At 41.6% G+C, this 24,720-nt stretch overlaps 1 protein-coding gene across 4 annotated transcripts in view; it reads right to left on the minus strand.

Annotated features, from left to right (window-relative positions):
* Nucleotides 1-24,720, minus strand: part of LOC136878707 (cyclic GMP-AMP synthase-like receptor) — a 119,163-nt gene that overhangs the window by 83,016 nt on the left and 11,427 nt on the right. For 3 of the 4 annotated variants that reach the window (XM_068228910.1, XM_068228911.1, XM_068228913.1), the window contains exon 2: nt 9,589-9,726. In XM_068228910.1, the coding sequence (XP_068085011.1) occupies nt 9,589-9,705 (117 nt within the window). In that variant the 5' untranslated portion in view covers nt 9,706-9,726. Of the gene's footprint in view, nt 1-9,588; nt 9,727-19,602; nt 19,803-24,720 lie in introns of all 4 variants that reach the window. The other variant, XM_068228912.1, reaches the window with a different exon arrangement.

Here is a 24,720-nt window from a genome sequence, read left to right on the forward strand (position 1 = left end):
TGCAATGCAGCCGTAATTCATCGCCGAATAAGTCGTGTGTATGGTGAAACGTGCATGAGCGACAGCAAAGTGCGACAATGGTGCAGGAACTTTACAGCAGGGCGTACAGACGTCCATGATGCAGGCGGCCAGGGAAGGAAGCGTGTGTCAACCGATGATCTTGTTCAGCGTGTGGATCAGGCAATTCGAGAAAATCGTCGGTTCACAATTTCTGTGTTGAGTGCTTCGTTTCCTGAAATTTTCAGGTCAGCTCTCTACACAATTGTGAGTGAGACACTTCAGTACCGCAAACTTTGTGCGAGATGGGTTCCGAAGATGCTGTCTGACCGTCACAAAACACAGCGAATGGGCGCCGCTTTAGCGTTTCTCCAGTGCTACCACGATGAAGGACCGGATTTTTTGAACAAAATTGTCACAGGGGACAAGACATGGGTTCATTTTGAAATGGAAGAAACAAAAGAGGAATCCAAAAAGTGGATGCATTCGCACTCCCCGAGTAAGCCAAAGAAATTCAAGCAAACATTCTCCAACAGAAAGTGTATGGCTACTGTGTTCTGGGACCGGAAAGGAGTTCTGTTGGTGGAATTCATGGAACGTGGTTCCACCATCACTGTAGCCGCATACTGTGCGACTATTCAACGTCTACGACGGGCAATTCAGAATAAGCGGAGAGGGATGTTGTCATCAGGCATTGTCCTCCTCCATTACAATGCTCGGTCGCACACTGCAGCTGCCACCACAAACCTTCTGCAGCGTTTCCAGTGGGACGTTTTCGATCACCCAGCATACAGTCCGGACCTGGCTCCATCAGATTTTCACCTCTTTGCTCACATGAAACGCTGGCTAGGAGGGCAGCGTTTTGACACCAACGAGGCACTGCAGACCGGCGTACAAAGATGGTTACAGGCGCAGGCGGCGACGTTCTATCAAGAGGGCATTGACAAGTTGGTACCATGCTACGACAAATGTCTCAATCTGCGAGGCGACTATGTTGAAAAATAGCTGTGATGTATCAGTAAGTGTTACTAATAGAAAAGTGTCAAATTTGTACTGCTGTTTCATTTCGTGACCAATCGGACCTTGAAAAAAAAAATAGCCCTCGTATATCGGCTGATCTTCTGGCTATTTCTTTTCATAAACTATGTGTTCTTCATTATCAGGTTATTTCTGATACAAAAGTCCAACAGTTTCTCTCCATCTTCATTTCTACTGCCATACCCATGTGGGCCTAGAACATTCTCATATCCCATTCTATCAGTTCCCACATGAGCATTCAGATCTCCCATTATCATGATCCCATCCCCAACAATATGTATTTCCAGTTCATTGAGGAACTCTTCTTTTTCTTTCATGCTACATCCTGTCTGTGGAGCATACACCTGTACTATCTTCAGTAGTTCCTTGTTTACATGTATGTGCATTATTATAATTCTTTAATTTACATACTCAACTTCAGCTATTGGTTCAACATTCTGATTCACTACACTACAAATCCCATTCCATTTCTTTTCTCTTTGCTGTTACCCATCCAGTACAAGGTGTACCCCTTTCTTAATTTCTTCATTCCTTTCCCTTTCCATTTTACTTAACTTAATCCCAGGATGTCGAGTTTTCGTCTCTCCATTATGTCGATCAATTCATTTTTCTTTCCATTCATTGTTAAAATATTAATTGTTCCAAATCGGGTTTTGTCCTCTGATCTAACACTTAAACGAACATTAGGATTACCATCATACTGGGCAACTGTAGTCAGAGACTTGTCAATTTAATTTCCATTTTTAAACTTCCATCCTCGGCTTGTATTTTAGTTGAAAGCAAGTACATATTTACTCATCTGCTGTCCTGCTAAGCCTCACGCATCTGAGGATTTTCTTTCGGGGTTTACCCTCTTCTCCAAAAGGCAGTGGTTTCCTCTTCTAATTTCCCCAGAGAGGATATGTTGCCTCATCCACCATCTTTGCCATTCTGAAGGTCTCCTTCTCTGCCTAAGATGCTGTTAAGGTCTTCATCCGTAACCCTGGGCATAGGTTCCACGTTATACCCCATGAGACCGGGTCCCTGCCTGAACTTAGCTCTCCTTCACACCGGCTTACTTATGTGGAGCATACCCACTCCTGCAACGTGGATGCGCCAGACAAGAATTACTCAAGTAAAGGATAGGGTAGAATAGGGAAGATGACCCCATGTCCCTTGAGCCGGGTTAATGGTTGTGTATGATACCACAACCAATGGCCAATCCAGTTGATGTCCCTATTATTATGTATTTCATATATATTGTACAATGTGATGCTTTTGATGCAAATAAACAAATAAATAAATAAATAAATAGTCTGAACAATTTTTTTCAATCACTCACCATTTACCTACATTTAGGGCTGTCGCTCAGTAGCAGAATTCTACTTAGTCAAGCAGCTCGTCTCCTTACTCCCAAGCCTCCCCAGCCAAATGTTTGCAAGACCTTTGTAACACAACTTTTTTATTGAAAATCACCCAGAACAAATCATGGTACTTTCCTTTGGATCTTCTCCAGTTCTCATATCAAGTAATCCTGCTGTGGGTCCCATATACTAGAACCATACTCCAACTGGGGTCTTACCAGAGACTTATATGCTCTCTCCCTCACATCCCGTCTACAACCCCCAAACACACTCATGACCATATGAAGTGTAACCCTTAATTACGACCTCATTAATGTGATTACCTCAATGAGGATTCTTCTTATTAAAAGCCAAGCCATTTCAGCCATTAGGTACAAAAAAAAGGTAGTGGACCTTTAGTAACTAGACAAAACAATAGTATACACTTTTTGGTGCAGAGCAAAAACTTGTAGCATGTAAATATTAATAGATCTTTTAGAACTACAGCAAAAGCCAGCCTGAGAAGATTAGAAGCATTTGAAATGTGGATGTACCACAGTAATGAGGAGATACTGACCAGGAGATGTAGAGAAAAGAGAACTGTGTAGAGCTCTTAAGATCAAGAAGCACTCCTACTTTGAATGCAAATTAAAAGCTTTTCAGTCCTCCAAACATACAAGTTCAATATAAATAATGTACTATAATACACTATAAGACTAGATGCACAGCCTTCAAATCAAATCAAAACAATTTATTTGCAAATGAGGTTTCTACCTCGGTGGCAAATGGTACACAAAAATACATTATTATCTAGCACTAAATTTTAAATTAACAAGAGAAGAAGACATTTCCCTAAAATACAGTATTATACAATTTACACTAACAATTTTTCTACCGGGCCGATGACCTTCAATGTTAGGCCCCTTAAAACAACAAGCAAGCAATTTTTCTACTAAACACACAGCTCATCCTTATTAAATTTATATTATTTGCAAAATTCTACTCATAATACCTTCTGTACTTACAAAAATAATTGACTCGTATACAATATGTAGAATGCATCTGCTATAAAGCTGCCCCTGTGGATCAGTGGTACAGTGTCGGCCTCTGGATCCCAAGATAGTGGGTTCAAACCCAGTAGAGGTATTCGGATTTTTGAAGGACGGAAAAAAGTCCATTTGACACTCCATGTTGTACGATGTCGGCATATAAAAGATCTCTGGTGACACATTTGGTGTTTACCCGACAAAATTAATTTAATCTCAGCCATAGACGCCCAAGAGAGTTTCGGTTTACTCGGTCTGCCATCTAGTGGGCCTAGAGTAAAACGGAACGTCGAAATTGGCGAGCAGACAGCCAGATGGCGTCAAATTGAAATGTCTGCACACGGTAGGTGAGGCCATACGATTATTATTATTATCTGCTATAAGATTAACATTTACATTGAATTTATTTATTTGTTTATTTACTTTCCCATTTTAGAACCTCACAAGCATATTGACCTGCTGAGTCTTAACTAGAACCCCTTTTGCCACCACTTTCAGAGTTCCTGAAGGCCCTTCACAGCTACCGTAGCAGTCCCAGGGCCCTCAAAGTCCACACTATACTTCACTCCTACAGGCAGTCCCCTACTTCAGCTGTCCAATCTCCATAGATCAGGGGATGGAATTAATTTATTCACAAAAATTCTTTATTTACAATAACCTGCACAGGTCAAATGCCCTCTAACATTTCATTTCTTTTCTCTGTTGCTGTTTATTCTTTTCTTGAACATGTGTACAGATTTTGGTATAGTCAGCAGTAGCACTTTTATTCCAGGAAGAAACAAGTTTTAAGAATATAAATACAAATGTACCAGAGTGCTCACAAATATTAACTGTCATACACCACCAACGTTATTTTACCCTCTACAATGTTTTAATGACTCAACACATGTTAATCTCACTCAAGTGCTTATTTTATCTCAATAATTGTGATTTTGTGATAGTTTATATATATATATTTAAATATTATAAGCCATTTTATGTAGCATTTTAAGTTTAGCCTTAATTTATATCTACCTCTTTAATTTTAACTTTAATGTTAAGGAGAGCACAGCTGAACATGCCTACATCATAGGCGAAACATGTCCCGATATTTTAGAATGAAACTTTCATTCTGATTTTTAATAAATCACAAAGTGTATTGAAAAAGTTGACTTCTGCAATTCTTCCATGAGCTTATACGTACAGGTAAACCCCGTTATATGCAGATTCGTTATCCGCAATTTCGCATATATGCGATTTTGGTTTTAAATCTAGTGCTGCCATCTGTTAACAGTCTGGGGAAGCTGTAATTCCTTAAGGCGGGTACAGACATGCGTGCCAAACTCTGCAACGTACACTACGTCGGGCGCCAAGGTTAAACGGAGCAAGTGCATCTCTACGCGCATCTTCTGTCGTATTTGTCAAGACGTGAATCGTCAGTTCCGGTCAGTAGAGCTGTAAAGTTGCACTTGACAGGTTTCGTATTTAAAATGCCGGGTAAAAGAAAAAAAAGTGTGTCCGTCGGAGAAAAGAAGCGTGTACCAAAGTCGCATTCGTGAGAAACAAAATTAGAAGGTGAGCGTATTGTTGATATTTAGCATGCGTTGGGACTTAGTGAGTTCACTGTGAGAACTATTCGTGACAATGCGGAATTAATTAGAAAAACTGCTCAATCATCTACTAACTTAAGTGTGACTAGAGTGACCAAATCTCGTTCGGAAGTGATGAAAAGAATGGATTGGACTGAGCATCACAACCAACAACACATGCCTCTCTCTGGAGCTCCTATTCAAGCTATGGTCAAGAACTTGTATGAAGAGTTTAGTTTATTATTGTGTTTTTCAGTGTTAAACTTTTAAGTGTATAAAGTTTGCATTAAAATGCGTTTCATAAACATGATAATGGTTATTTTTTGTAAAAAATACTAAAAATATCTGCTGTTTTAATATGTCAACGGAAACCTAACCATATATTTTACATGTAAAATGACTCTCAATTTATGTGAATTCGGTATCCACGGCAATTCCTCGGAACATATCTGTCGCGTATAATGAGGTCTACCTGTAGTTCAGTACGGACCCCAGTATGAAGTTTATAACTTGCAGTAACTTGCCAGTAAAAAAAGCAACACTTTATTAAACAAGGATGTGTTGCTTCTTTTAAAGGTATGTTAGAGTAGATTATATATATTTAACTTGTGTGTTTGACAGACTGAAAAGCTTTCAAGTTAAATTTGACTGAGTTGACACTGGAAAGTATTCTTAACAAACAAAAAACAAAAACTCTCCTACTTTGGTGATTTTGTGAAGCATTTGAAAAATTACACCCTCCTCCAAATTATTCTACAAGGGGAGATCGAGGGAAAGAGAAGTCTTAGGAGACCCGGCATGTCTTGGCTGGAGAAGAGGCAACAATGGTTCGGACAAACAACCAATTTGTTATATTGTGCAGCCACCAACAAAATTAAGATATCCAAATTGATCGCCAACATCCAATGATAGATGAGGCATTGGAAGCAGACAAAGAAGAAAATCTTTTAAACAATTTGGCAGGTGGACATTTTAAAAAGTAGATATTTTGGAGTAGACAAACAGAAAGATAGGAGTAGGACAAGCACAATGACATGTCCGAGAGGACCGAGCAAGTGGCTGTGCGGTTTGGTCACGTAGCTAGCAGCTTGCATTCGGGAGATAGTGGGTTCGAACCCCAGTAGCAGCGATTGGAAATTAAAAGTGCAGGAGCAAAAATATACAAACAACAAACAGTACCCGGGTTTGTGGGATGTAGCGGATGGGGGGGAGGGTGTTTATATACATCAAAACTGAAAAGAAAGAAAAAAGCTACAAATTTAAGTTTTTTAATGCTCTCTGAGCGAATTTTGACAGAGGGGTAAAAGTTGACAGTTTACAAATTTAAATGTGGTAATAGTAGCTCTTTGAGATTTTGATTCGATACCATACAAATAGAGCCTCTGTGGCTCAGGTGGCAGCGCACTGGCCTCTCACCGCTGGTTTCTGTGGTTCAAATCCCGGTCACTCTGCGTGAGGTTTGTGCTGGACAAAGCGGAGGCGGGACAGGTTTTTCTCCAGGTACTCTGGTTTTCCCCGTCATAATTCATTCCAGCAACACACTCCAGTATCATTTCATTTCATCTGTCATTCATTAATCATTGCCCCAGAGGAGTGCGACAGGCTTCGGCAGCCGGCAAAATTTCTATCCTCGCCGCTAGATGGGAGCTTCATTCATTCCATTCCTGACCCGGTTGATGACTAGAAACAGGCTGTGGATTTTCACTATACAAAAACTTTCACCAAAGGTAAAATATTACACATTTATTACAATTAGAAGTACGGTGTGATTATACAGTTAACATCATTTAGTATTTGACTACACACTAAGAAACTAACAGACGCTAAAGAGACTGCCAGACTAATGAATGCACAATGCAAGTAGGTGAACCATACCTCATCATCCATAACCTTGGCAAAAAAAAAAAAAAAAAAAAAGACTGCTACCCTTCCTCACAGCACACGCCAAGTCCACTGCTTGCTGTGGCACTATAGAAATTGATTTGCCGGGTGAACGATATTTTGTGCATATTTCCACTGGTAATTTTATTAATAATATGAAGGAAGGAATTAGTTGACAAGGCAACAGGGCTTGTACAAATTGCTTTGTTTAAATAATTCCTAGTTTCAACTGGCTAAAATGGAATAAAAACAGAATATTTTCTCCAGAAAGTGTGGGGGCCACTGCCCCCCTCGCCGCCCCCAATCGCTGCTACTGATACTGTATATATATAGCCTAATGTCACTCTACACGGAAATAATCAGGGCGGTTTTGTAGAATCAGTCGAAATAGTTGTTTGTTTTTACAATTTGTACGCAGAAGAATTCTTTCTTGATGGACGCAGTATTTTTGTATCCATCTCTTGGCACAGGCCAGAGCAAAGTGTAGCTTCCACCGAAGTCCCAGTCTCATCCATGGCTGTGACAACATGGAAGCTGCTGGGGTGTGGGTGGTGCTGAGTAATGACATGTGGAGTACAACTAGTGTCTGAGTGTTATGAAAGGTGTTGCTCATAGGGTCAGTCGTGCTGCAGTCGCACCTTATGGTCCAGTGAAGAAAGCAATGGCAAACTACCTCACTACTTATCTTGCCTAGTACACCTCATTTGGGCTCTGCCATTGGTTTTTGTAGTTTCCCTATAACTGCATAGCTTTTGGTGGTGCTATTTGAGAATCCAACCAGCCTCTAGGCTGGTGACCTAACAGGCAACAGACGCAGAGAAATTGCCACTTGGTTGCACCTAGCAGCAGTTTATAGCACTGAGTGTAACAACAGAGCACAACTTTAAACAATGCTTGACGTTGCCACCTCTCTCAGCACTGCGACATGCTCCTCACAAAAGTCCTACACCAAATATTATTATTTAAAAATAATTACAGCAATGAAAACTGATACCGGTACCAGAATATCATATTTTAGTTAGAAAATGATACTTTGTTGATGTATAGTGCACCAGAGATCACATTATGCACCAGTAGCGGCGACTGCGAATTAAAAGTGCGAGGGCAGAAAAAAATACAGATAACAAACAGTTCCCGGATTTGTTGGATATGGCTAAACTAAAGACCACAAAATGGTAAGCTTTTTATGCTCTCAGTGAACTTCAGCAGATAGGTAAAGATTGGCAGTTTACCAATTTAAATGCGGTAGGTAATAATAGATTTTTTCAGATTTTGATTCAATCCTGTTTGATCACCAGAATAAAATTTGCCTCTTTGCTTCCACTCTAATTTAGCAAGCCCTCGCCAGAGGTCAGATTTGGACAGTGCTATTTTGTATTACCACTAGGATGCGGTAGACTATCTGCTACTTCTGGCCACGACACTCTGTGGGAGTCTGTGAGATGAAGCGGACAGTCGGTTGAGTGAAGTAAGGACGATGACATAGTAGTCAATGCAACTAGCATATTTGGAGTTTTATGTGAATGTAAGTATGTGTAGCAAGTGTTCTTGTATTGTGTATCATGTGTGTATTTAAGTGTGTAAATATATCTATGTTAATAATTCCACAGGAATCCAGTGATATGAACCGGCTACCTACCTTGTGTCCTATACCTACAGTCCACTACATTCCTCGTGCTATCCTAGCTAAACCTTGTACATATCCAAACTCCCTCAATTCAAACTTGTCTACATTCCTATCCCACCTCAATTCAAATACTATACAATAAAACTTTCACCAAAGGAACAATATTACACATTTATTACAATTAAAAAGAAATACAATGTGATATACAATTAAAATCATTTAGTATTTGACTATGCACTAAAAAACTAACAGACACTAAAGAGACTGCTAGACTGACAAAACCAAATTAAAATAATAAATGAGTTAAATCCACCTTTTCAATACAAATTAAATAGTGTTTATTAAATAAACATTTAATGGGACTAGTTTCAACCTAATTAAAGGTCATTTCAGCCATATCACGTGTAGAACAATGTATTTGGAATGAAGTGGTTTTAAAGATGGTCTTAAAACATAGAAGTTCGACACTATGAATAAATTGTTCTTAGAATTTCCTCTATGTGTCGGTGTGACATAAAACAGATATTAAAAGGTCAGAGTGGGAAGAGGGAGAAATGCAAAGAGTAGACAAGGACAATCAATGAGCAATGATTCCCACCTTCCTGGTGAAGTTGGAAAGCAGAAACAAGCCCAGAGGGCAACGGGAAGAAAGAAAAGTGCAAAACGAAAACTGGGATTCATGCGGGGGAAAGTAGATCTCTTTCAAGATAGCAGTATAAGATGATGTGTCCTTTCATGTCTCCTCTTCCTGTTACTCACTCTTCCGTGCTGACCTGACACTTTGTTTATCCTCTTATGTGGTCTTTGTTTTATTTTTTACGTCGCACTGACACAGACAAGTCATATCGAGGCGATGGGATAGGAAAGGGCTAGGAGCAGGAAGGTAGCAACTGTGGCCTCAATTAAGGTACAGCCCCAGCATTTGCCTGGTGTGAAAATGGGAAACCACAGAAAACCATCATCAGGGCTGCCGATATTGGGGTTCGAAGCCACTATCTCCCGAATGCAAGCCGATGACAATGTCACACATAACACACAGCCATTCGCTCGGCTTATGTGTTCATTTTCATGTTCTTATCTTAATGACTCAATACTGATAAGTTGTTCACCTCTATTAGATACTTGTTTGCTTCTTTCCTTTCATCATCCTTTAGCTTCATGCTTGATAGTATCTCACTCAATGGTGCATCTAATTTGTGATAATCTTTTTGATCTAGTTCTGCCATTTGAAGATGTTATTACAGAACCTGCAATGAAAAAAACAGAAATAGTTTTAGAAACAACCAAAATAAAGTATTTTGAGAAGTTTGCAAGAAATGAACTTAAGGAAATGTGGTATAGAATAAGTTTACTGTCCCTACACAACATACATGAAGTTGTAATTAACAAAGCTGATCGCACTGTAAAATAATTGAAATTATTATTATATTATTATTATATTTGCCTTTATTTGTAGTGGCGAAGTTAGGACTCATGGTCCTCTCTTACACTTAACCACACTTTATTAACATTGTACATCTGAGAGCAATATTCATAATATTATCTTAAAACTACCATTACAAACTAGAAACAAAATATGAAACAAAATAACATAAACTCTATAAATATTCTTAGTCATGTCTTAAACTATCAGACACAACTTGTTTGCATTAACAATAAATGCAGCAAAAAATAATTTGAAGCGAATATGAGATTTTAATGAATAATATGATTCTGGCTAATAAGGTAGTGACTCTTTTTGCGGATTAAAGCGACAAGGCCAGTTTAGAGCAAAATTTACTTATTTTGCAAAACTGCAGCGAAACCATGGGACATAATGAGCTTGAAATTGTATTCCAATATGACCTGTGTGAACAGAAGTGGAAGACATAATAAGAATTTCTTGATTTGACAGAAATATCTGTTTTTAATATGCTAGGGAATCCCTGTAATGGTATGGTCATATAGGGTGAAAGGGTAATCTTGTGTAATCTTGATTAGGCCTATAATTTAAAAACCCATGGCGCATCAGCCCCAAAGGCCCTTGGCCTACCAAGTGACCACTGCTCAGCACAGAGGCCTCCAGATTATGAGGTGTCGTGTGGTCAGCACAGAGAACCCTCTTGGCAGTTATTTTTGGCTTTCAGATAGCTTCTCAATTGTAATGACATAGGCTAAGTGGACCTCAAACCAGTTCTCAGATCCAGGTAAAATCCCTGACCTCACTGGGAATCGAACCCGGGGCCTCCGGGTAAGAGGCAGGCACACTACCCCTACACTGGTAGGACTGTAATAAAGGAATAATGAATTATTACACTAGCCTGCAATGATTTCCTGGTTTTGGTGAAAAAGAGTGGTTCATATGGAAAATGATGTGCTGATTTCAAAAACACCAACTGTTTTGCCGTAACATATACAGATTTTATGTGTATCGTGAAATAACCCAAAAAATTGTCTCCTTTTCACGAAATATATAATAAGTTTTGTCTGTACATAGCTCAGAATTTAAAAAGAGTGGTATTTCTGAATTGTCATATTCAAAGTAACAAGGAAATGCACTTTTTAATTTCCCAATAATGTCTGTCTGTCTGTCTGTCTGTCTGTCTGTCTGTCTGTCTGTCTGTCTGTCTGTCTGTCTGTCTGTCTGTCTGTCTGTCTGTCTGTCTGTCTGTCTGTCTGTCTGTCTGTCTGTCTGTCTGTCTGTCTGTCTGTCTGTGCATGTATGTATGTATGTATGTATGTATGTATGTATGTATGTATGTATGTATGTATGTATGTATGTATGTATGTATGTATGCACATCACGAGAAAATGGCTTAAGAGAATTTAATGAAAATCGGTATGTAAAGTCAGGGAAAAAGTAACTACCGTCTAGGCTATAAATAATTTTATTCACCTTAGATGAAATGGTAGTTATGGGGAAGGCAGATAAAATTTGTAAAAATAATGTTATTTGCTTTACATCCCACTAATTACATTTTTACTGTTTTTGGACACATTGAGGTGCTGGAATTTAGTCCCGCAGAAGTTATTTTACACAAATCTACCGACAAGAGGCTGACTTATTTGAGCACCTTCAAATGCCGCCGGACTGAGCCAGGGTCGAACCTGCCAAGTTGGTGTCAGAAGGCCAGGGCCTCAACCGTCTTAGCCACTCAGCCCGGCCCGTGGCTGAAATTTAAAGCAGGTGGAGAGTGAGTGTCATTATAATGAAAACTGCCCCACTCGATTGTGAATGGCAGTAGGCAAGTAGGCCTGCCATTATGATGAAATGAAATGACGTATGGCTTTTAGGGCCAGGAGTGTCCGAGGGCAAGTTCGGCTAGCCAGATGCAGGTCTTTTGATTTGACACTCGTAGATGACCTGCGCGTCATGATGAGGATAAAATGATTATAAAGGTGACATACATACCCAGCCTCCATGCCAGCGAAATTAACCAATTAAGGTTAAAATTCCCGAACCTGCCGGGAATTGAACCCGGGACCCCAGTGTCCAAAGGCCAGCACGCTAATCATTTAGCCATGGAATTGGACGCCATCATGATGAAAACTCCCTAACCCAGTCTTCACATGAGAAAAGATGTATTGCGACTTCTGCATTGCGTTTCTGGGGCAATGTCAAGAGCTATGCACTTTAATACATCTTACTCACAACATGTGCATTGCTTACCTAGAATTCTGTTCGTACAATGTAGAGTTTTGTAGTGAAGAAGGGTACATCAGCTAGTCGTAGATAAATTAATGCAAAAAAATCATGCATCTAGATATAATGTTTGTTCTGAATATCCACATTGTTTAGGTCTACATGAGAAGTGAATTATATTTTGATAATAATTACATTTACAAGCAAAGTCTTCTCCGTACAGGCCACAAACACCCTGGGAAGAGTGGACGGTAAAGGCCTGCACCATCCGTCACCGCGGCACTTAGTGGAGTACGCCCGGCCGCTTTTGCCGCTAGGAATGAACAGGTACTCATTTTTGGTGTATGCTGAGTGAACCTCAGGGTCATATGCACCTCAGGAAGTAGAAATCTCATGTCTTAAATTTTACGACTTCCAGACGGAGAATCGAACACACGTCCTCCTGGGCGAACAGAGCACGCCTTTACCGCCTCGGCCGGACAGCCCCAAATAAGTCTGATAAAATATTAAATGCAAGGAACATACAATACCATATACTCCATTCTTTTGTGAGTCTGTATAATGTTGACTCTCGAATCACGAATTCTGAATGTCAAAAGTCAACGTTGAGAATCGAACGTGAGGCCATCGGACAAGAGGCAGACTCGCTACCAAAACACAACGGAGCCAGCACGGACGGTATACCGCTCCTTACTCCACCTTCAATCTTCGATAGATTTTTCCCGTTTTTGACAGGAATATTCGCTGAATTTGTTACCATGTGGTTACTCTATTTGACTTTTTTCTGTAATATCTGAAGCCATCTCTCTTCATTTTCGACTCCGCTGTTTCTTTTTTAGGTCTAATACTGTTACCATACGTTTTCTCTTTGAGGCAGTTTATACGTTTATTTAATCAAAGTTAGTTTCGACAGACTGAAGAGCCTAACAGTTATAAACTACTACTAGTACAATGTTTGCATTCCTCCCCTGAAGCGGGAGGCGGGCCTCTTAGACGGTGACGCCGTCTCTCAGGCCGGGAGATTTGTTACGGTGAAGAAGATGCACGGAGAAGGTGAGGGGTTGGCGGCCGTGGAACTGTCCCGGCATTCGCCTTAGTGCAGGAAAATGAAAAACCACGGGAAACCATTCTCAAGACCGCCGACGGTTGGAGTCAGCCGTGAGGTCCAGCCTTGTCCCAACTCCCGAATGCAGAGGCGTAGAGCCGTGGCCGCCCCTCCTCCACTCGGTTGGCCAGTCGGAGCGCAGAGCTGTTGGACCACGGACCAGCCGTGGCCACTTGTGGGCCGAGACCCACTCTGTATCCACCGACTGTCTTTGTGGTTTTCCTAACTACAGTTAACTTAGGCCAGTACGAAAACGTCAGTAGGAATGTAGGGATTAAAAGCAATGTTATCATATAAAACCCGGTCCAGAAAGCCAAAAATAACGGTCGAGAGGATTCGCCGTGCTGACCACACGACACCTCGTAATCTGCAGGCCTTCAGGCTGAGCAGCGGTCGCTTGGTAGGCCAAGGCCCTTCAAGGGTTGTAGTGCCATGGGGTTTGGTATCACATAAAATACTCGCTCAAATGAAAGACCGCACATTTTTTCACTTTTAACGAACAGTTCTACGATGCCGATCTAACAGTCAAAAGTTCCAGTGCTGGCATGACCAGGCCGCAGACAGCCGTGAACACACCTCTGCCATTATTCCGTTAAAATATACACACTGCTCATTCCAATCAGTGCCTCAGGGTATGGATTGAATAGCTCGAAAGCTGTGATGAACCAGTTTGTTTCGTACCAGTAGTATCAGAAAATTTATGGCATACATAAGAAGAAAGTTATCTAACTCCCCAGCTATTTCCCGCCAATATTCCGGCAGGCCGTTATACTCGTACGACAGGGCGAGTTGGTCGTCCGGTTAGGGGCGCATAGCTGAGAGTTTGCATCCGGGAGGTAATGGGTTCGAAAACCACTGTCAACAGTCCTGAAAATGGTTTTCCGTTGTCTCCCATTTTCACACCAGGCAAATGCTGGAGCTGTACCGTAATTAACGCCAGGGCCGCTTCCATTCCACTCCTAGCCGTTTCCTATCCCATCGTCGCCATAATACCTATCTGTGTCGCTGCGACGTAAAGCAAATTTAAAAAGAAATACTCGGTATACAGCAGCAATCCCATCTATCGGACATGACTGGCAACAGAAGACTCAACAAACAATGGTCAATGTAATGTTATTGCTGTTCAATGTTATGACCTTTCTCTATTGTAGGCCTTCACATTTGGTTTTCTTTCGACTCTGTGATATTAAGGCGTCTTGCGAAATTATTTATAGCGTAGACTGTAGTTTAGTTCCTTATTCCCCGACTTTACATAACTATTTTCATTAAATTCTGTTTACCCATTTTCTCGTGACTTAGCGCTGATTTGGACTTAGCAAAGGAATCCAAATTCATGAAATCTCTGTTATCATAGCCGGTACGGTAAAAATGTTTAAGACATAAATGATCGGAAATTGAATACTATATAACTTTAGTAATGTAGTATTTGTCGATAGGACCACTAATAACACAAATATGTGAGAAATCAATTTTAGGCCTTCCCCTAAACTACCATTCCACTCAACGTGAATAAAATTATTTATGGCCTAGATTATAGCGACTTATTTCCCGACTTTGCACACCGATGTTTATTAAGATACGACCACTAATAACATAACAATTTGAGAATTTATGTTTAGGCCTTCCCCTGAACTGCAATTTATTTCAGTATGAATAAGATTATTTATGACCTAGATTGTAGCGACTTATTTCCCGACTTTGCATACCAATTGTCATTAATATAGGACCACTAATAACATAAATATTTGAGAATTAAATGTTAGGCCTTCCCTAAACTACCATTTCTCTCGGCGTGAATAAAATTATTTATGGCCTAGATTGTAGCGACTTATTCCCGGACATTACATACCGATTTTCATTAAATTCTCTTCAGCTGTTTTCTCGTGATGCGTGTACATACATACATACATACATACATACTAGACAGACAGACAGAAATTACGGAAAACTAAAAAGTGCATTTCCTTGCTACTATGGACACGACCGATAAAGAAATACCATCCTTTTTTAAATTCTGAGCAATGTATAGAAAAAACTCTTATTATATATATATATATTTTTGAAAGAAGCTTGGAGTAAAGGGATTAAACGAAGATCGTGTACAAGAACATTTTATCAACATGTCTTCGTATCCTGTGAAATAATGAATCTGCACACACCACGCTGTGATTGCTAACTTGCCTATTCTCTGCGAGAAATCAGTGGAATGTCCTGGATTCTTCACAGACCCATGCAATTAGTAAACAAGCCGTAGCACAGAGCACAACGTATTAACCCTTTCACTCCGGTTGACTGCTTTAGCAGTCGTGCTGGAGCCGTGCCTCATAGCCGGTCGAGTAGAAGTCGCGTGTCTTTCGGCTGTTTTCCGTTTCACTACGATAGACTGCTGGAGACGTTCGGCCTTGGAGGTGTCTCGTGACTGTCTTTGGAGTCTGTAGTTAAGGCTACGATCACCAGATGACAGAAGTAACTAGTTCGAAGACGAAAGGAATGTGTCTGATACGCTCCTCACTTCGCGCCTAGTTGCTTCCCAGTCCTGACGTGCTTGTGTTCTTGACTTAGCTTTCAATCGCTTTGAAATTCTGAAAGTCCTGATGACGGAGGAAAGATATACTTTGGAGGAAGCTCTTGCCTTCATATTGGGTAGTGACTTTGAAGAAGATGACGATGAGTTATTTGTCTTCTGATTCTGCCTGTTAGAACCACTTCAATTACACCTTCTATTTCAGGCACGTTTTGTACTCAAGTTACCTCTTCGTCATCTAAAAGGTCGGCCTACTTTGACGATTTGACTGAAGATGAAGATCAGGTGCCTGAACCATCAGGCAGAAAACTAAATTTGAAAAAGGAGAACTTGAACCTGAAGAAACGTAAGTTCGACACAGCTAATCCCGGATTGAAAAGTTTAGTAGACAATGCTAGCAGAGTGAAAAGTTCTGAAAATATAATCATAAGAATTTCACCGAATGTGCATTTCAAATAAAATAAAATACTTTTAAACTCTGCCTGTCCTGTCCTTACGTCGCGGAATGACTGCGGAAGGGAGAGTGGACCGAGACGAGTATTCCATACAGCGGGCTCGGTGAACCACTAACTGCTCGCATCAAGAGGGTCACGTCATCATATTCCCTATGCTGGAGTGAAAGGGTTAAGAGGGTCACGTCATCATATTCCCTATGCCGGAGTGAAAGGGTTAAGGAAATTCCAATTCTACTCATCGTAATTACATGTAGGTGAACTCGACACAGCGATTCCTTTTTTTTTTTTTTTTTCAGATTTCCTTGGTGACTGGTGACGTCGCTGTAGAACACCTCACATGCTTTCATCTCAACAAGATCCTTCCCTATAGACATCAATCCTAATGCAGAGAGACGACTCTGACTTTGAGAATTGCAGACGAAAGAGCGTTCTACAAAATGACGATGTAGTGGGAATAGTTGTAACCAATGTGTACAATTTGTAAAGCTCAGGAAGACCACCGTGGGGACCACTGGTCAATATGAACTTCTGGATTTGAGCCACAGTCTTATCTTTGAAGTGCTCAGAAGTGAACATTGCCCTCAATCCGGATGTAAGTCGTGCTATATCAAAATATTTTCCATAGACTTCCATCAACTTACTGAATTGCTATTTAGGAAATCCGCCTCTGTGGTGTAGTGATTAGCATGATGAGCTGCAATCCCGGAGGACCGGGTTCGATTCCCAGCTCTGCGACGAAAATTGAAAAGTGGTACGAGGGCTGAAACAGGTCCACTCAGCCTCGGGAGGTCAACTGAGCCATCCTGGAAGTGGTTTTCTGTGGTTTCCCCCCTTCTCCTCCAACCAAATGCCGGGATGGTACCTATCTTAATGCCACGGCCGCTTCCTTGTGTATCCCTTCCAATCTTCCCATCCCCTACAAGGCCCCTGTTCAGCATAGCAGGTCAGAATGCCTGGGCGAGGTACTGGTCCTCCTCCCCAGCTTCATCCCCCGACCCAAAGTCTCACGCTCCAGGACACTACCTTTGAGGTGGTAGAGGTGGGATCTCTTGCTAAGTCCAAGGGAAAAACCAATCCTGGAGGGTAAACAGATTAAGAAAGAAAGAAAAAAGCCGGAAAAAATGAAAATTTCTTACAATTTAGCATTTCAATGAAGGAAAATCTAATAAACAGAAGCAAATCCACTGTTTTGCATTACTGATACTTTAGCGTCTAAAGAATTAATGTTTGTGGTACTAAATGCAATGTCTAGGGTCTTAGACTAAAGGATCTTACCGGTATATGTAACATCAGTCAATGAAAATATTTCATTAAAATCATTCAGAAGAAAATTGAACTGAAATTCCGTTATTGTTCTAAGTGGAAGCAAAACTAGGCAACCATCCTCTATATAACACTAATCAGAGAGAGAAAAATGGAAGGGATCCGACACTTCGAATAATGAAGAGATCGGCTAAAGAAAGACAAAGGCCATGAAGGGCGTGAAAATGAAAGACTCCCTAGGCCTCGCAAACCAAATACCGTTGGTGTGGAAAGAAAATAAGAGATGGACAAGGAAGGTTATATAGGAAAGCTGAAAGAGAGGAGACTGACACAATAAGTGGAGGCAATGCCAGACTCAGCTAGGGGGCCTGTGGTAGCCAACTCACTCTCCCAAGCTAAGAGCCTATGGGGGGTCCTATAATGATAGGCAGAATATACAGTGGATGTATTAAAGCGCGCACCCACAGGGGGATCGAAAGTAAGGCCTGTGGACAAATACCATCATGTAACCAAGACAGACTCAACATCATCTACAGGGATAATCTGTTTCTTCTTCGCCGTCGCCTTGTTGTGATCTGTTGCGATCAACATTTAGTGTGAAGCTGATCCAGTGTTACGGACGGATGCCCCTCCTGACGCCAACCCGATGTGAAGGGATGCGTTCAATATTGCATGTTTCTAAAGTGGTTGTTTGTATGTTGATGGAAAGTTTTGTATTAAGACTAAAAAACACCCGGTTCCCAAGCCAGAGGAATTAACCATTGACGCAAGTGTGATAAACTGATATACAGGATGGCGCACGATAAGTCACCCGATTGAATTTTGATCCTACAAGTATACCATTGGGGCAATAGCTTCCAAATTGTGCGCTCAACTTCGTGCAGTTCATGGAAATTACTCCAGATGTCGTTACGAGTTCATCGCTTCCGTTTTGAGTCCACCATTTCAGTTTGCCGCGATGGCGGACAAAGGACGGCTGACCGTCACACAAAAGACGAAGATTGTGTTACTGTTTGCGGCGACGAACAGTGTTACATTGACACAGAGACGGTTTCGTGCTTATTTCGGCACACAGTGGGCTCCCAGCCCACAGACAATACGCAGATTACATCACAAATTTGCAGGTGCTGGATCTGTTTTGCAGAGTAAGCGGCCACATGCAGGTACCGTACGTTCGCCGCAAAACACTGAAGCAGTTCGAGTGGCTTTGACTCGTAGTCCGAGTAAATCAACAAGAAGAGCCAGTGCCGAGTTGCGAATTTCACGCCGATCTGTACAAAGAACTATTCAATCTGAGCTTCGCTTGTATCCATACAAGATGACTGTGGCGCATAAGCTTCCTGCGAGAGATAAGGAGCGGAGCCTACAGTTTGCAAGGTGGGCAATCGAGCAAGACCAAGAGGCAGTGCTACACAACACATGGTTTTCGGACGAAGCTTATTTTTACGTGAACGGTGTTGTGAACAAACAGAACGTTCGATTTTGGGCACGTGAACCTCCGCGAATAATCCACATGAAAGACACCTACGGGGAGAAAGTGTGCGTGTTGGTGGCGATGTCAAGCCATGGAATCATCGGTCCGTTTTTCTTCGATGCTACAGTAACCGGTGAACGATATTTAGACATGCTGCGAAACCAGTTGTTTCCTCAACTCATGGCTACAGGTCTTCCATTGCAGACACAATGGTTAAGGCCGGATGGATCACGCCCCCATACTGCCAACGTTGTGCTTGATTTCCTACATGAAAGACTTGGCTTTCGGGTATTGTCAAACAGATTTCCAGAACGTAATGAAGGAGGAAGAATGTGGCCGCCTCACAGACCGGACATTAACTCACGTGACTTTTTCCTTTGGGGGTTCCTTAAAGAGGTGTACCACAGAAAACACGAAAATGCAGTGCACCTTAGGGCCATCATTGTGGAGTTATGCCGCGCCATTCCAGAAGATTTGTGTCGGGGAGTCATCACAAATGCACGTGTGCGACTTTAAGAAGTTGTAAAACAAAACGGCAGTCATATTGAACATGTGTTTCATTATGTTGTATTTCCAAGCTGTATTCTTTACTTCGACATCATAATCTTGTCAACAACAAATGTGTTATTAATGAAACAAATCAGGTGACTTATCGTGACTTGAAAACAATATTCTCTCACCCATGGGTAAATAATGCAAGTGCCGGGCTGAGTGGCTCAGACGGTTAAGGCGCTGGCCTTCTGACCCCAACTTGGCAGGTTCGATCCTGGCTCAGTCCGGTGGTATTTGAAGGTGCTCAAATACGTCAGCCTCGTGTCGGTAGATTTACTGGCACGTAAAATAACTCCTGCGGGACTAAATTCCGGCACCTCGGCGTCTCCTAAAACCGTAAAAGAGTAGTTAGTGGGACGTAAAACAAATAACATTATTAAATAATGCACGTAACAAGCTCGAATTATTATTATTTTACGATTATGTTGGTGATTATTATTATTATGACTTGTGACGTACAGCCACTTGTTTGCATTATTATTAGTTTACGATCGCATTATTTGTGAGATTATGTCATGAAACATTTGTTGTATATAGATATTTATATGAGTTTAGTTAATGTAAGAACTTGTATATAATGAACAGAAGCAAATCCAGTTTTTCATTATTGATACTTCATCTTATAAACAATTCACTTCTGTGGTGAAAAATGCAATGTCTAGAATCATACAGTAGACTGAAGGATCTTACCTGTATATATGCTTTGTTATCCACTAAAGAATTGTGAAACACACTGTAACAAACAGAATGGTACTGGGTAGACGAGAACTCTGTAGAATATTCTGTACATTATATCTGGGCTTTAAGCACTCTAGAATTTAGGAGAAATGTATCTTTCTAGAAGCCTGGCCAGGCAAATATATAAAGAGGTAGTCTTGATTGTAGAGACGAGTTACTGTTTAGTTGGAGTGATTAGTGGCGATTAGGGGGTGTGGAGGAGAACAGTCGCCCCCACCCCCACTTTTTGGAGGAAATATTACAGTATTATTTCAGTCGGCTGAAACGAAGAATTATATGAATTATTTTTTAAAAAATTGTGTACAAGCCTGTTGTCTTATAGCTGATTCTTTCCTTTATTTTTATTAATTATTAACAAGATTATTAACGGTAATACGCACAAAATGTCGTTCGTCCCGGCTAACCGATATATATAACGCCACAGCAAGTACGGTAGTGGAGACTTTGCATGTGCTGTGAGGGAGGGTAGCGGGAAAATATTGCTTTCATGGTCATGGACACAGATATGATTCATCCGCTTGCCGCGCATTTTTTCAGTCTCTTTAGTATCTGTTAGTTTCTTAGTGTGTAGTCAAATACTAAATGATTTTAATTGTATAATCACACAGTACTACTTAATTGTAATATGTGTGCAATATTGTTTCTTTGGTGAAAGTTTTATAGTATTGTATAGAATCAAAACCTCAAACAACTATAATTACCGTACTTAAGTTGGTAAACTGTCAACCTTTACCTCTCTTGATGAAATTTGCTCAGAGGGCATCAAAAAGTTACCATTTTTTCAGTTTTGATTAATATACACTCCCCTACTCCCACCCGTCCGCTATATCCCACAAATCCGGGTATTGTTTGTTGTCTGTATTTTTCCCCGAACTTTCAATTCCTAATCGCCGCTACTGGGAGTTATGGTTTAACAGGGGTATACTTGTGACCTCGTGCTATGTTTAGGCAGACATGCTAGTCAGCAGTCAATTGTTTTAAGGTTGCGATCTTCATGTGGCATGTGCTTAGTGTTAGGCATTTGTTAAAGATGGCGGTTTGTTGATGTGTATATTTTGTTTGTGAAAGCAGTTGATTAGGTTAGGTGTGTGTATATGTGAAGTTAAGGTGAAATAATTAAGTGTACCAACTGACAGCATTTCGTGTGCGTCTTTGTGGATACAACATTGGCGAAAAAAATTCAGACGTGAATGACAAACTTTCAGACAAAATTTCTCAAGCTAACTCAGTTTTAACCGGACAAATATCACAAGTGTACACGCGGTTTACAAAGTTGAACAGGGCCTAAAATCGAAATTTTCAACCGCAAAGGACAAAATATCATCGCAAATTAGCGACGTCACCAATCGATTAACGCAGCAGATATCGGACATCAGGTAAAAACTGGGACAGGTTGACCAGATCGATGGTGGAGGAAGCCAGCTGGAAAGGAATATCTTGAACCTCAAGAAGGAGGTGGAAATCCAGGTTTCCGGCATAAAGCAACAGTTTGAGGGGATAATTTCTACCGTTAACGGTAATTTTTAAAGCCGAATCTCTGCCTTCGAGGGAAATCTTGGGAGCCGTATCTCTACTGTTGAAAGGAGGTTAGAAAACCGGTTTTCGACCATCAAGGGAGATGTGCAGAATGTAAGGGAAAACATCCCTCACGCAGTAGAAGATAGATTTACTCAAACAGGACGTATCGCCACACCTCTAACCCCCTCAAACATAACCAGCAATTCAGCACACCTAGACCTGAAGGTGGTTATAGAGAGCCTTCCCGAATTCCACGGACGACTGGAAGAGAACCCGACTAGCTTCATCGAGGAATCGGTCATCTGTTAGGAAGGACTAATCTACCAGAGGACATCTTCGTGCAACTCATCAAACCACGATTAAAGGGGCAAGGCGCTACTTGGTGGAATAACTAGAAGAGTCTAAATTTAAACTGGACGGACTTCAAGAGGGAATTCCTCGCTAGGTTTAATTCCAAAGGGGTGAAGAGCTCCGTGAAAACGAAGCTACTGACTGAGGCAAACCCACTGGCATGAGAGCTAGCACGTTCGTCCTACAGAAGAACCAACTCTTCAAGCGTCTGCATCCGGAAGGAAACGAAAACGAGATCTTACCAGACATCACAAAATTATTCCATGATAAAATTCGACCCCTAGTGAAAGTATCACAACAGAGATCTTTTGATGATCTACACAGAATCAACGCCCAGCTGGAGGAGGAACACAAGAGCAAAGCTACGGAAGAGACCAGCGCAGTTAGGAAGTGCTAACATTGTCAATGAATATTGAATTTTCACGACCGCATTGTAATCGAAACAGACTTTCAACGTATTAGGTCGTGTTACGTACATGTAGTACGTGTTGAAGAGATGTTAAGTACAGAACAAAAATGGCCAGCCGGATACCAGTGGAGGTTGTGGGTTCGGATCCCACTGGTGTCCGGCTGGCCATTTTTGTTCTGTACTTAACATCTCTTCAACACGTACTACATGTACGTAACACGACCTAATACGTTGAAAGTCTGTTTCGATTGCTAACATTGTGGAAGAACGGGACACCTGAAGAACAAGTGGCCAACCTTGACGACGGAAAACTAGATTTGGCCCATTCTGGATTGAGGGAGTGGGGGGTGGGACCGAGACCGGGAACAGGAATGCGCCTCAAGACCTGACAGTTAAACAATCCAGGATCAAGTAGGAGAGGAATTCGTCAGATAGTGAGTAGAATAGGCTAACCCCGCCCAGCTATCATCTTAAGGATTGGCAATGAGAATTTTTCAGCCATACTCGAGAGCCAAGCAAGCAATTCATTTGTCAGTGGGACTGTTGCCAGATTACTACCGTCTACGAAGTCTCACTACCTCGGAAGGGTAGTAGGAGTAGCGGACGGGGTAACCTATTCCATCCAAGGACAGACTAACCTATCCACTAAATATATGAGATTGCCTATTGTAATTGGCGTTGTACTGATCCAGAACCTGATACCTAACATCATATTAGTCACGACTTTCTGGTGGAATACAAGGTGATCCTAGACTATGCAACTCATGAAGTCTTTTGGGAAAAGACAGATGTCTGAGGGTCGCCTGGCACGATGGAAATCTCCGGTCTCGCAAGGATACCGAAGTCGACGTAGACCTGTGGGATATCCAGTTAACACATCTTCGACCGAGTGAAGAAGAGGCGCTGAGACACACCTTAAATGATTTTCCGGAAGTCGTCACCAATAAAATAGGACGAACTACCACGGTAACGGTAACGCACACCATTTTTTGCAGCGCTTCCTCACCCATCAAGCATCGTCCATATCCAATCAACCCGATATGCGCAACTTTGTCATCCAGAAGATTCAAGACATGGTAGGGCATTGTTTCATCGAACCTTCTACATCCTGTTGAGCTTCACCTGTCGTCCTACCAAAGAAGAAGAATGGGGAGTATCGACTATGTGTGGACTTTCGTAGGTTGAACGAGAAGACCGTTAGTGATGCCTACCGCATGCCAGACCTGAAAGACTCGCTGACAAGAGTAAGTGGATCTAAGGTTTTCAGCACCCTGGATCTCAACTCCGGATACTGGCAAGTGGTGGTCGAGGGCAGTTTTAGACCACTACCGCCTTCATGACACCGAGAAGATTGTACCAGTTTGCAGTAATGCCTTTTGAATTTAAGAATGCACTTTCATGCGACTGATGGATAAGGTATTATCAGGATATGTTGGAGATTTTCGCCAAGTGTATCTCGATGACATTTTAATTCACAACAAGAATTTTCAAGAACACCTCGCACATCTGTTCAAAGTACTGGAACGACTGAAGATTCATGGACTGACTTACCAACTGGAGAAGTGCCATTTCGCCCAGTCCCGCGTAGAATTTCTTGGCTATGTCCTAACATCTGAAGGCCCAGAAAGGCAACCGGAGAAGAATCGAGCTATCGAAGAAGCTGAACGCCCGCGGACCAAGCGACAAGTACGTCAGTTCCTTGGCTTGTGTGGGTGGTATAGCAGCTTCGTACCACACCTTGAAGAGAAGGCAATACCACTCACCGATCTACTCCATAACAACCGCCCGTTTCGATGAACCAACAAGGAAGAAGCAGCATTCCAAGACATTAAGGATACGATATGCATCGCTCCCGGTCTAGACCATCCCGACCCTCAACAGAAGATGTGCCTACAGGCGGATGCCAGCGACTCCGGCTTAGGAGCAGTGTTATTCCAAGACAGAAGTGACGGCGGAAGGGACATCATCGAGTATGCCAGCAGAAAGCTATCTCCCACCGAACAACGCTACTGCACTGCCGAGAATGAAGCCTTAGCCGTGGTGTCGGCCATGGGCAAATTCAGAGGCTACTTGGAGGGAAGGAAGTTCCAGCTCTACACCGATATCGCCGCTCTCAAATGGTTAAACTCGGTCTCTGGCTCAAAATCTAAATTGATGCGATGGGCTCTATTAATCGCAGAATTTGATTTCGATGTGTGTCACGTCCCAGAGCCAACAAACATAGGAGCAG

The sequence above is a fragment of the Anabrus simplex genome, chromosome 8, assembly GCF_040414725.1.
Source record: "Anabrus simplex isolate iqAnaSimp1 chromosome 8, ASM4041472v1, whole genome shotgun sequence".
Classification (NCBI taxonomy): Eukaryota; Metazoa; Arthropoda; class Insecta; order Orthoptera; family Tettigoniidae; genus Anabrus; species Anabrus simplex.